Source organism: Carassius carassius, chromosome 49, assembly GCF_963082965.1.
Source record: "Carassius carassius chromosome 49, fCarCar2.1, whole genome shotgun sequence".
Lineage (NCBI taxonomy): Eukaryota > Metazoa > Chordata > Actinopteri > Cypriniformes > Cyprinidae > Carassius > Carassius carassius.
The window spans coordinates 6,629,210-6,641,532 of NC_081803.1; the positions used below are offsets into that span (position 1 = coordinate 6,629,210).

Consider the following 12,323-nt stretch of genomic DNA (forward strand, 5'->3'; position numbering starts at 1 on the left):
GAGGGAAAATTATGCGTGTGATTTACTGACAATGCAAACTTTAAAGAACAGACGAAGCCAGATCATTCCCACAATAACCAGTGCAATCTACCAAGAGCAGCGCAAATTACCGTCTGCTTTAAGACATGCCTTTTTTGGGTATTAAAAATTTATCAAATACAAATAATTTGAAGAGCACAAATGTTATTAAATCAATGCGTGATTCATCTTAATACTCACCTCCCATAAATTTTGTGTCTCAAAGGAAAACTACTACAAATGCATATTCAAGGTTAAACGCAAAAACAACTGTCCACATCTTTTCAGCACTAATTCTTTACTGCGCCTCTTTAGTAAATCCTGACAGTACTATTTTAACACCAAAAGAAGGTTTGGCTGGTGCAAGCTGATAGTAAATCTAGCCCATATTGTATCAGTGTCATGCATTGTCTATGGGCCACTCTGCAGACATCTTCAATAGGGAACATTTTCCCCAGAGACTCCATCAGGAAACCTACACAGCCCCATAACTTCCCCGAGCAAGCTTGTGCCCAACTCTGCTCCTGAAAAAAAAAAACAACTCCCCAAAACTTCTCTGAATAGCCCTTTTGTCTTTGGCTTGTAAAGCAGGAAGCCTATGTGAACGCCGCTCCTCTCTCTCGCACCTGCAGTGCATTAGCGCTAATCAGGCCGGACAATGTTTCTGCCACACCCCGGAACTGGAGTAGGAGGTGTTGCACACAAATCGTTCCCTCCAGAAACTCGTGACTTTTCAAGAGGGTTCCGCTCGCTGAGCGTTTTTGTCATCCGTGAGACTTGCTTCATGAAATAAACCTTGATGTAGTTTAAATAATCATGCTGATAGTTATCACATATATTTATTGATGGTTTGGTGTTGATCAGTTTCAATACTGATGTCATTTGTGCAAAAGGATGCATATTCATTTCACTAGGAAATGTAGTTACTTGCTAGCTCAGACAATAAGAAAAGGTAATTGTTTTTATCGCAACCTAATTCAGCATAAAATATATGCCATGCATTTGCAAAAGTATGTACTGCGCAAAAAAAGTAAAAGTTTTGCAAAAAGATATATATTAAAAGATAGAATTTCAAACTAATGATTTTAATATAAAAATGTGTTTGATAAAAGTAATTAGCATGCTATCCTATTAACACATTTGTATTTAATATAATGTATATTTTGTATAAGGTGGGTGTATAATATCTAATGTAGACATTGCACAAAGGGTATCAGAGTTTTCACAAAACAAGCATCAATTGTCTTTTAACCAGTTTCCCAGGTGAACAATATTTCATATAATTAGTCATCTGTGTTAATTGGAATGGTGAAGGTATATAAAATACACTTACTTCCAGTTGCAGGAATGTTTGGATTTGTTGGTTCTGTGTGGTGGTTTGATAACGTGAACATTGGGTTTTTGGGGTACTTGTGGGTTTTTTGGCTATGGATCAAGGTTGGAAAAGGTCAGTTTGCTCATTCAATCTGTGTTTGTGCACACAAACATTTGCTAATGTGTCTTAAAATTTGTAGGTTACCCTTGCTACTAGTCGTCTTGTTTTGGAGGAATGCTGATGGACTTAAAAGTGAGTCGTGCTCTCTCCCTCTTATTTCAAGGAATGTGCTTAGTGAGACTTGTGTAAAAGCCTTCTGTTTTAATTCTATAGGTGGCGCATATTCAGATGCCCATCGTGGGTGGGGTCAGCCTTCTGATGCTCGTTCCCATCATGCAGTCCAGTCTTCCATGTCAGAGGTCCATGTGACTAGGACTTTGCCTGTTGAAGAAGTGGGCTCCAGATTGTTCCCTGCTAAGCCCCTGAAAAGCAAGTCGAAATGGAATCTACCTCAGTTTGTCAAAGGTGGTTCCAGCAGTTATCCGTCAATGTCCCATGCCCAAACTGCTCCAAGCAGCTCTGTCTCAGTTTCCTTGCCTCTGTCCCGGAATCAACAGTCTTCAAGCAGTTTAGCGTTCTCTGGATCAACTGTTCCAGGTGTTGCTGGGGGACTACGTTTGGAGACCCAATATGCTGCAAGTGGTTCTGGACCAGTTTCTACCCTAAGAGAGAGTAGTAGCTATCCTGCCCAGCTTGGTGTTTCTGGCCAATCCACCAGTGATGCTTTGCATGTGTCAAGCTCCCAAGAAACCCAAAGTGCTTTCAGTCAGTCCACCAGTGTCTTGAGTTCCCAGAAGCAATATAGTGCTGCCTCCCAGGTCAGCTCTGGGGCTCAGCTTGGGGCCTCTACTGGTTTGCTCCCGCAGAGAATGAGCAGCTCTTTCAGTGGTTCTGTCCAGTCTCCAGGTACCACAAGTCAGTTTGCCCTTGGGTCTTCCCCATATGCTGCAAGTGTGTCACTGTCCTCCCCACAAGCTGGTCCATCTACTGTTCCGGGTCCTCAGAAGCAGCTGACCTCTACCTACACTGGCAGCTCTGGCACCCAGGCAGGATCCTCTACTCTCTTCACCCTGCATGGAAGCCCTGCTTATGGATCACGTCAGCCTCAAGGTACCACAAGTCTGTCTGCCCCTGTGTCTCCATCCTCATATCCAGGTTTATCCCACTCCTCACCCCAAGGTGTTGCCAGTCAATCTAGTTCACAGAAGCGGCTTACCTCCATCTACCAGGTCAGCTCTGAGGCTCAGCTTGGGGCCTCTACTGGTGTGCACCCTCAGAGAATGAGCAGCTCTTCCAGTGGTTCTGTCCAGTCTCCAGGTACCACAAGTCTGTCTGCCCCTGGGTCTCCATCCTCATATCCAGGTTTATCCCAGTCCTCACCCCAAGGTGTTGCCAGTCAATCTAGTTCACAGAAGCGGCTTACCTCCATCTACCAGATGAGCTCTGGGGCTCAGCTTGGGGCCTCTACTGGTGTGCACCCTCAGAGAATGAGCAGCTCTTCCAGTGGTTCTGTCCAGTCTCCAGGTACCAAAAGTCAGTTTGCCCTTGGGTCTTCCCCATATGCTGCAAGTGTGTCACTGTCCTCCCCACAAGCTGGTCCATCTACTGTTCCGGGTCCTCAGAAGCCGCTGACCTCTACCTACACTGGCAGCTCTGGCACCCAGGCAGGATCCTCTACTCTCTTCACCCTGCATGGAAGCCCTGCTTATGGATCACGTCAGCCTCAAGGTACCACAAGTCTGTCTGCCCCTGGGTCTCCATCCTCATATCCAGGTTTATCCCAGTCCTCACCCAAAGGTGTTGCCAGTCAATCTAGTTCACAGAAGCGGCTTACCTCCATCTACCAGGTCAGCTCTGGGGCTCAGCTTGGGGCCTCTACTGGTGTGCGCCCTCAGAGAATGAGCAGCTCTTCCAGTGGTTCTGTCCAGTCTCCAGGTACCACAAGTCAGTTTGCCCTTGGGTCTTCCCCATATGCTGCAAGTGTGTCACTGTCCTCCCCACAAGCTGGTCCATCTACTGTTCCGGGTCCTCAGAAGCAGCTGACCTCTACCTACACTGGCAGCTCTGGCACCCAGGCAGGATCCTCTACTCTCTTCACCCTGCATGGAAGCCCTGCATATGGATCACGTCAGCCTCAAGGTACCACAAGTCTGTCTGCCCCTGGGTCTCCATCCTCATATCCAGGTTTATCCCACTCCTCACCCCAAGGTGTTGCCAGTCAATCTAGTTCACAGAAGCGGCTTACCTCCATCTACCAGGTCAGCTCTGAGGCTCAGCTTGGGGCCTCTACTGGTGTGCACCCTCAGAGAATGAGCAGCTCTTCCAGTGGTTCTGTCCAGTCTCCAGGTACCACAAGTCTGTCTGCCCCTGGGTCTCCATCCTCATATCCAGGTTTATCCCAGTCCTCACCCCAAGGTGTTGCCAGTCAATCTAGTTCACAGAAGCGGCTTACCTCCATCTACCAGATGAGCTCTGGGGCTCAGCTTGGGGCCTCTACTGGTGTGTACCCTCAGAGAATGAGCAGCTCTTCCAGTGGTTCTGTCCAGTCTCCAGGTACCAAAAGTCAGTTTGCCCTTGGGTCTTCCCCATATGCTGCAAGTGTGTCACTGTCCTCCCCACAAGCTGGTCCATCTACTGTTCCGGGTCCTCAGAAGCAGCTGACCTCTACCTACACTGGCAGCTCTGGCACCCAGGCAGGATCCTCTACTCCCTTCACCCTGCATGGACCACCTGCTTATGGTGGATCAAGTCAACTTCAAGACATGAGTCACTATGCTGCTAGCAGTCCATATGGAAGCTTGTACTGCAAATGTTCATTGTCACCTCAAGGTGTAGACCATCCCTCTACTGTTCAGAGTTCACAAAAGCAGTTTACCTCTAGCTATGGAACCCAGTCAGGGTCTTCACCATTTACCCTGCAAGGAAGTGTCACTTTTGATGGCTCACAGCCTCAAGGTGTTGCCAGTCAATCTGTTCGCGGCTCTCTCAAGCAGCTTCCATCCACCTTCGTAGGCAGCTCTGGAACCCAGGCAGGGTCCTCTACTGCTATCCTGCGGGGAGGCACTACTTATGGTGGATCATCTAAGCCTCAAGATACAAGTGAGTTTGTTCCTGGCTCTCAGTCCTCTTATGCAAGTGTATCATGGTCTTCACCTCAAGATGTTGCTGGTTCTGGTACTGCTCTTTCTCAGAAGCAGTTTATCTCTACCTTCACAGGCACCTCTGGTAAACCGGTATGATTCAAGTGCCTTTCAGAATTGAAACTCCAATAAAGGTTGATTTGCCAAGCAGTTTGTGTGTGGGGTGTTGTGTATGGGTTTTTTTTCTCCTCTGTAGCAGTTAAAGGGAGCAATGTACAGTTTAACCCCTTCATTGTCAAAGATCAGTAACCACTTCCGCTTATGTCCGTCTAACAGCCCTCTTTAATTATACTCTTACTTGATCTAAATAAACCACATTGTTAGGCTCTAGCTTTATTTGACCTCAATTTTGATAAAACATTGCAGTGACCGTAATTTATGACAGGAGTGCAAAATCTGTCATTTAGAATAGAAATTCACCACACCTTCATATTTGGTCACATCTGCTTCATATTTTTCACTGAATTCCTTCAACTAAATGTTGAAAAGACAAAGGATATGCAGATTGATTTTAGGCGAAAGTCATCAACTCCACAGACCACGATTATAAATGGGAAGAGGGTGGAATTCGTAGAAACATAGAAGTATTTCGGCAGTTTGATCGACAATAAGTTAACTTTTACCTCTAACACTGAAATGCTTTGCAAAAGAGGCCAACAAAGACTGTTTTGTCTTCGCAAACTGTCAAAATTTCATGTTGATAAGACTCTCATGACCCTTTTTTATAAATCATACATTGAGTCTGTTTTAACATTTTCATTAATTTGCTGGTATGGTAGTCTCACTGTCAAGGCCAAAACTGCCCTTTCCAATATAGTGAAGGTCAGTAGTAAAATTATAGGTGTCCAGCAGAGTAGCCTGTCTGTCCTGTATGATAGACCGGTAGTTAGGAAGGCCAACGCAGTTATCTCTGATAGCTCCCACCCCCTTCATTCTGAGTTCCAGATATTGCCTTCCGGGTCTCGGTACAGATTACCTTCAGTGAAGAATAACAGATATAAGCATTCATTCGTCCCGAGAGCCATCTTGTTTATGAATTCAGCCCGGAGGAGTAGACAGACTATAACTATTAAATAGTGATGGGGTTATTATTATAATATGTATAGTATTGCTTGTTTTTGATGTTGCTGAAATGGGGATGGTTATGGAAATGTTGCTATACTATGAAATTGTCAGATTTTACTTTAACAAGGGCCTGTTACATTAAGTATTTCTTATGTGTTTTTGTGCATCTGTGACTGTTCTGTGTTTATCATGCTGCAAAACCAATTGCCCTATGGGGACAAATAAAGTCTAAAGTCTAATTCTAAAAGTCTAAGTTCCATCTGCGTATTCAAGCACACATTTGGACTTCGCCAGTCACCCATTCCTAGTACTGTGAAAAATAGACGCTTTCAGTAATAAAGTGCGGACAATTTGCTTTTGTTTTAAATTATGCACTAGCATTACTTAAACATGAATATGTGCTTGGTAGGGCTAATTAAACTCTACCATAATATCTCTTAATAGCCTATAGAGATGTTTCTTGGCCTTTATCATGTGAGAGAGATGCTCATGGCTTTCAAACATCTCCAATGCAACCCACATGCATTTTGCAGGTGGACCTCACTAATGAATCCAAGTGCGGAGATACCAGACGCTTTCAGCCACTGCAAGGTGCAGAGTCCTGCAGACAACTTGTTTCATTTTGAGACTGTCCTCCTTCTAAAAATGACCACATAGGTCGTTTGTGCAAGCAGCGTATTATGACCCATTATTAAGTTTTCAAATCAAGCGGCCTTTTACGACAGTCTCGTTTGTCGGGTGTGTCGTCATCTAATGACCTTTGACTGTCGTTACCATGGTTACCACTCACAAAAAGGAGGAGTGACCCAACAGTTCACCGAGCGTTGTTGTCCAGGTGTGTAAACTATTTTATTTTATGGTTTATTTTTTAAGATACTGTTATGATTCTCTGCAATTAATCTGGAAGTAAGTGCAGTTTGACGTTTTCTTAAAAAATCTTTTGCGAACGCCAGTGAACGAATGTGAAATGCCCAGTGACCAAAACACTTACCATATTATTTACCATGATAACTGTTTTAGTGTGGTATTTGTAGTTATCACATTAACCACAGTGCCATGGCTTTAATACCTTTTTTAATGTAATTGTAATTCAGTGTTTTTTTTTCTGTCTTGCAGTTTCTTCATATCACACACATCTCCAGCTCCTACAACAACATTCAGTGTCCAGCAGCTCTTTATGAAGTTCTCTCTCTCTCTCTCTCTCTCTCTCTCTCTGATTTTCCTTCCCTATTTTTCTGAACTGTAATTCATAATTCATTCAAACGTTTCTTCCTTTCTCTTGTTAATCATGGAATATTTTCAAAGCTCAGAATCAGATTTGGATCATTCTGCCAGAAAGCTGCTAGTATTAAGAGGGAACTTGAACTCGAAGCTCAAGCTGAACTTGAAGAATTTGCAAGCTAAGCTGAAGTCCTTCACATTTCACACTTCACAGGTGATGTTGAAGACATTTAGTTATAACTGATTTACTTTAATTTATTAAGTGTTAATAACCTTCCTTATAGACCTTCCTTTCAAATATTTTGTTCACAGATCATTTCTAGCACACTGTCTCAACATGTATGTATTAAAACAACAACAACATTTCAACTTTTTCTGTATTTAAGTTGAAAAGGAAGACCAAAGGAAGGCCTGTCAAACTCTATTCAGACCCGTCTTGTTTGTGGAGAGGGATGAATTTGACCATCTTGTGTGTTTACGGAGAAGACCAAAAGATGCAAAGGCAAACATTTCCAGTGGTACGTCTTTGTTAGTCTGAGCATCTTGACAGAACTTTACTGCAGTTACATTTTGCACCGAATTTGATGTGTTTTTTTTTCTTTTACATACCCCACAACCCCATCAGCCCGAGCCCTGTGCTACATCAAAGTATTAATAATTGATATTGTATGATATTGTACAAACGTACTCTCCAGTTTTTCCTCCTGCTGTCATTGACCATTGCCTCAACTCTCATGCAGACTGTGCCCATTGTAAGTAGTCAGAGCGTTTATATCCTAAAGAGTCCACTGTATTCTTTATTAGTGCCGTCTCTTCCCGTTGTAACAGTACATGATATCTGTCCACACCTCACAGTCTGCCTTTATTTCCATGTTGATTTTAATTGAACACATCTGTCTAAAAGCAAGTGTGGAAATGCTGTTTAACTTGTTATGTGACACATCAGGTCTTCAGTTAATTTGGCCAAATTAGATCATTTAAAATTGTTCACAAGTTAGTAACTACAATAACTATTTTAGCATCCACACCAACACACAATAAAGTAATGTTTATTATTATAAAAGCTGTAGCGATGTTGTTGTCTGCCACTTTAAATGCCTAAGCTTTTTAAACTCAGGTGCATTCTGATTGGCTGTTTGAATTGTTCATCAGCTAGAAAAGCTGCTCTGTGTCATTAAATGTTAAATAGTTGCGGTATGGACTCATCCTTGGTGTGAAGAGGTCTTTAAACGGCTTACAACAATCCTGCTAGCATGTAATCATGTATAAAATACTTCAGAATAATATAGCTTGAAGATACAGCTTTCTTTCTTATCATTTTGTTAAACTTAAACACAAGATTCTGCCTTTCTCTGCCTGTTTCTCTTCATCTTAGTCCTTTACTCCCTTCACTCACACATTCTCTTTTGCTCTGTTAGGTACAAACAAAAGTTCTCGTCATGATCAGCCCTCTTCAAGTAAGGTTTGTAGAAAATTGTAATCAATATTCATTTAATTCTCTAATCTGTCTTAATTCATATGTTTAACCAGCAACAGTAATTAAACATGGGGTTAATAGACATATTTTTGTTTTACAGCTGAAGAGCAAAAACACAAAGAAAATCAGTCCTGTTGGGGAGGAGGAGTGAACATGGCTCTATTGTGCCCAAACAGAAAAGGTGCTTATTCCCATTGGTATATCTTTATTCAATCAATGCAGTAACACAGCATTTGATGTTGATCTCTGTTCAAATCAGCAATTAACATTTTTCCTAGAATGAACAAATCATCAGTGCATCATTTCTGGAATTTGGGCAGAAAATGACTGAATATGATGAGTACTGACACCTGCACCTGTATTTACCAAAACTATTTTTGTTATGGACTTATAGTTTTTGATTTTTTTAAAGGAGGACAAGTCAGTTGATGAAGAAAGGAAGAATGAGGCATGTTGTATGAAGACATCAGATGCAAAAGCCTTTAAGTTCTATCTGAAATGTTCTTCTAAGAAGAATTTTAGAAGAACATGCAAGAAGCCTTTGCATCTGAAATCTTCATATGTACTACAAGTTTTCAATACATTACTGATTTGTTATGACTGCTTGTATTATGTTCTACTTGTGCAGTCACTGCAGCCTGAAACTGTGAAGACTGCATTCCCAAACAGCTCTTTGACAGCACAGATGTTACGCCCATAAAAGAAACTTCACAAGTGAGAGCCCATACCTCCAACAACCTTCAGCAGGAATCAATGGTATGTCCATTACAACAATTCTAAATAATAATATTATATACTGTTAATTGATTTACAACACCCAAAATGAGTTTGTCTCTCCAGGACATCTATGCAAGGTTGTTGTTTTTTTTCTTTTGAGGAAAGCACAGAGGACCGTCAGAGACTCCATCTACATGAGCCATGGATTGTTCTCACTGTTATCATCAGGCAGACGTAATCACAGAACCAGCGGCAGCAGACTGCAAGACAAGTTCCTTCCACAGGCAATCAGACTGAACTGAACTCGTACAAGTAAAACCACACACACACACACACACACACACACACACACCAGCAGCCTCATATATGCACTGCACTCTATCAGTTACGCTGACTGGACTCTGACTAACTATTATTCTTCTCCCTGACATTCTGTTTGCACTAATTCATACCATACTGCACTGCAAAGGTACAGTGATTGTTGTTTATTATTGTTTTCATTCTCTGTATAGTATAATATTGCACTATATATTATTTTATACCTATATTGAGCTCTTATGTATAGTGTGTATATTTTTAATACTGTATATGTGTTGCAAATATATTCAGTACTTGTCATGCTGCAGAGTTTGCACAAAAGCATTTTACCACCTATATACTTGCATTCATGGTATTGTGATAAAGTGATTTGATTTGAATTGGTCACATGACTTGTTCATCAGTTGTACTGTTGTGCTGCATAACAATTGCAAATTGTTTATGACGCTGAAGAAGATTATGATAGGGACATGGATTTCAAGAAAACCAGGAGAGCGCTGATAAGGAAACTGGATGTGATTCTTTGGTGCTCAAGACATTTCACCATGCTTTCATCTGGGTTTCTTCATCTGATTAAAATAATATGCTTTTAACATAACCCATTAGTGTTGGGCGATATGGTCATTTTTTAAATCGTCATATCGTCAGCCCGTGAGATCGACGATACAGAATATTATCGAGCATGGGTGGAGCAAGAGAGAGACTCTTTGTTCTTGTCATAGCATAACTATTGGGTGTTTTAAACCGCGCAGGTGCGAGAGAGAGAGCCTATGGAGTCACCAATAATAATAAAAAAAAATACTTTCAAACATACTGACTGATTTAACTAACGTTAAATATAAAAATACTGTATTTAAAACAGCTAGTTCATACATAGTCGGATGCAACTGTCATATCGCACGTCCGCATCTGCGCAGGGAAGTTATCAGTCTAAATGTTCTGCAAAATCAGTCAACGGTGAAAATCAATAGTAGATTTAATTTAAAGTCCAACATTTTAACACTTATATTGGGCATAAACGAACATTTAAATATAAAGTATTTAAAACAGATAAGTTGATATATTTGTAGTAAAGTTGAATTGAACTGATGCATCAGTCATACACCGCTCCGGACCGCGCGCCTGACGCACCGCCACAGAAACAAGAATGAGATGCAGTCTAACATAACTGTGGCATTAAACTCAGTTAGTGAGGGCTCGTTTAATATATTGCACATACAGTATATAGGCCGTTTAGTTTACTTGTTAAAGTGCAATGAAATACCTTATATCTGCAGACGATGTACGTCTGTTTGTGGATGGAGACTTTGTAACGGCCAAAAATATGTATTTTACATGCATCACATTATAGTGCGGTGTGCATGAAAATAATAACAAGGCGGCAGATTGAACTTATTATCCGTGGTTCTCACGTAGTCCTTCTACGTCATCACCACATAGTGTGTTTTATAAGTTAAGTGATCAGTCTTTAAGAAAAGGACTACGTGAGAACCATGCACTATGGATGATAAATTCGCTCTGCCGCCTTGTTAATTATTTTGTTTTACTTTATTTGTGACACCAAGAAAGGGTTAATCTCTCATGTATGAGAAGAGCGCGTTGCCGTATACCAGCCATTAAATGTGTGGGACACCAACTCGTCATTTTCTATCTCTTTCATTTCATGGATTTAACAAATTATCCGAGTCAAAGCGTTACTACTTCACCGACTACATGCTGTAATCCTCCTGCGCGTGCGAGGTGTGTGTGTGAAATGCGGGCAGTGAAATTAAGTGAAATAGCTGGGCAGTTTAAAAGTCGAATTATAATAAGCAGCCTAATAAAAATACAAATAATAGTTATTATTACTATAATCTAATACATTAATAGGAAAATGAGCCTAATATCGTCTTGACTATCGACAGAGAATTCTGCTTATGTCGATATCTCTGACGATCGTCGATACACGATACTATCGTCTATCGGCACAACCCTATAACTCATTTTATACTTGAATATCGTTTGTCTTAATATGCTACTTTATTTATGCTGCATGATATTTGGATTTTTCCTCAGAGTCTGCATGAATGAGAAAAGTAAGTATATCTGCTGCATTACTCGTGATGTTGTATTTGTCACCTGTTATTTCTGATATTCGATATGGATGAGAGTTAGGAGTTTAAGGGTCGCTACACTATGGAGCTAGACGAGTCTCAAAAAAGATAAATGCACACACTACAACATACGCACACACAGGATTCATACATGCACACACATGATTCATAAATACACACACAGGATACACAAATGCGCACAAAATTCACAAATGCACACACAAAATGTGAAAAGCACAGACGATTCACAAATGCATACAAAATTCACAAATGCACACGAAATTCATAAATACACACACACAATTCAGAAATGCAAACAACATTTACAAATGCACTCAAGATTTACCAATGCACAGGACAAGATTCAGAAATGTATTTCTGATGCACACACAAATATACCTTGATTTACAAACTGCTTGCGGTCTGTGAACTTCACTGCATTTGTGTGTGAATTTTGAGACTCCCCTGACTTGGCTCGACACACAAATGCATTTTTTTAAACAGAGAATGATCAGCAACCAATCAGATATCTCCCTTGTTTTAGCCAATCACAAGAACGCACCCCACGCGAGGGATTGTTTACTTCTAAGCCAATCACATGAACGAGTTCACACAGCGCGATATGCCTGTGTCGCGAGCGCGAGCTAGCGCGGTGGAGTTCTGTCTTTCAGTTGGTTGAGACCTCAACATGGCTTCTGGCAACGACAGGTGAGCGGTATAACTTAAAGTGTTTAGCTAGTTATCTCCTTGTTGTGAGATGTTGTTTAATTGTTAATGTTAACCGGTTTAATTGTGCAACTACCAACATAAGCTAGCGAGCTGGCTAGGGTCAGGCTAGTATCGTTCCATAAAGTTGACATTCTTGTGAATTAAGTGACTGACAGGGTCTGTCGCCCCAA

General features: G+C 41.3%; 1 protein-coding gene across 1 annotated transcript; it reads left to right on the forward strand.

Annotated features, from left to right (window-relative positions):
* Nucleotides 1-1,367: 1,367 nt before the first annotated feature.
* Nucleotides 1,368-3,295, forward strand: LOC132132343 (mucin-12-like). Its single transcript, XM_059544721.1, has 4 exons — nt 1,368-1,465; nt 1,533-1,585; nt 1,667-3,121; nt 3,210-3,295. The coding sequence occupies exons 1-4, from the start codon at nt 1,446-1,448 to the stop codon at nt 3,293-3,295; spliced, it is 1,614 nt and encodes a 537-aa protein (XP_059400704.1). The 5' UTR covers nt 1,368-1,445.
* The last annotated feature ends 9,028 nt before the right edge of the window (nt 3,296-12,323 follow it).

Excerpts from the sequence above, each read along its gene's own strand:
- LOC132132343 (XM_059544721.1), top strand. The coding sequence starts at position 1,446 with ATGGATCAAGGTTGGAAAAG. Across the intron at positions 1,466-1,532 it reads ATGGATCAAGGTTGGAAAAG|GTTACCCTTGCTACTAGTCG; the intron begins GTCAGTTTGCTC and ends TAAAATTTGTAG. Across the intron at positions 3,122-3,209 it reads TGGATCACGTCAGCCTCAAG|TTCACAGAAGCGGCTTACCT; the intron begins GTACCACAAGTC and ends CAGTCAATCTAG.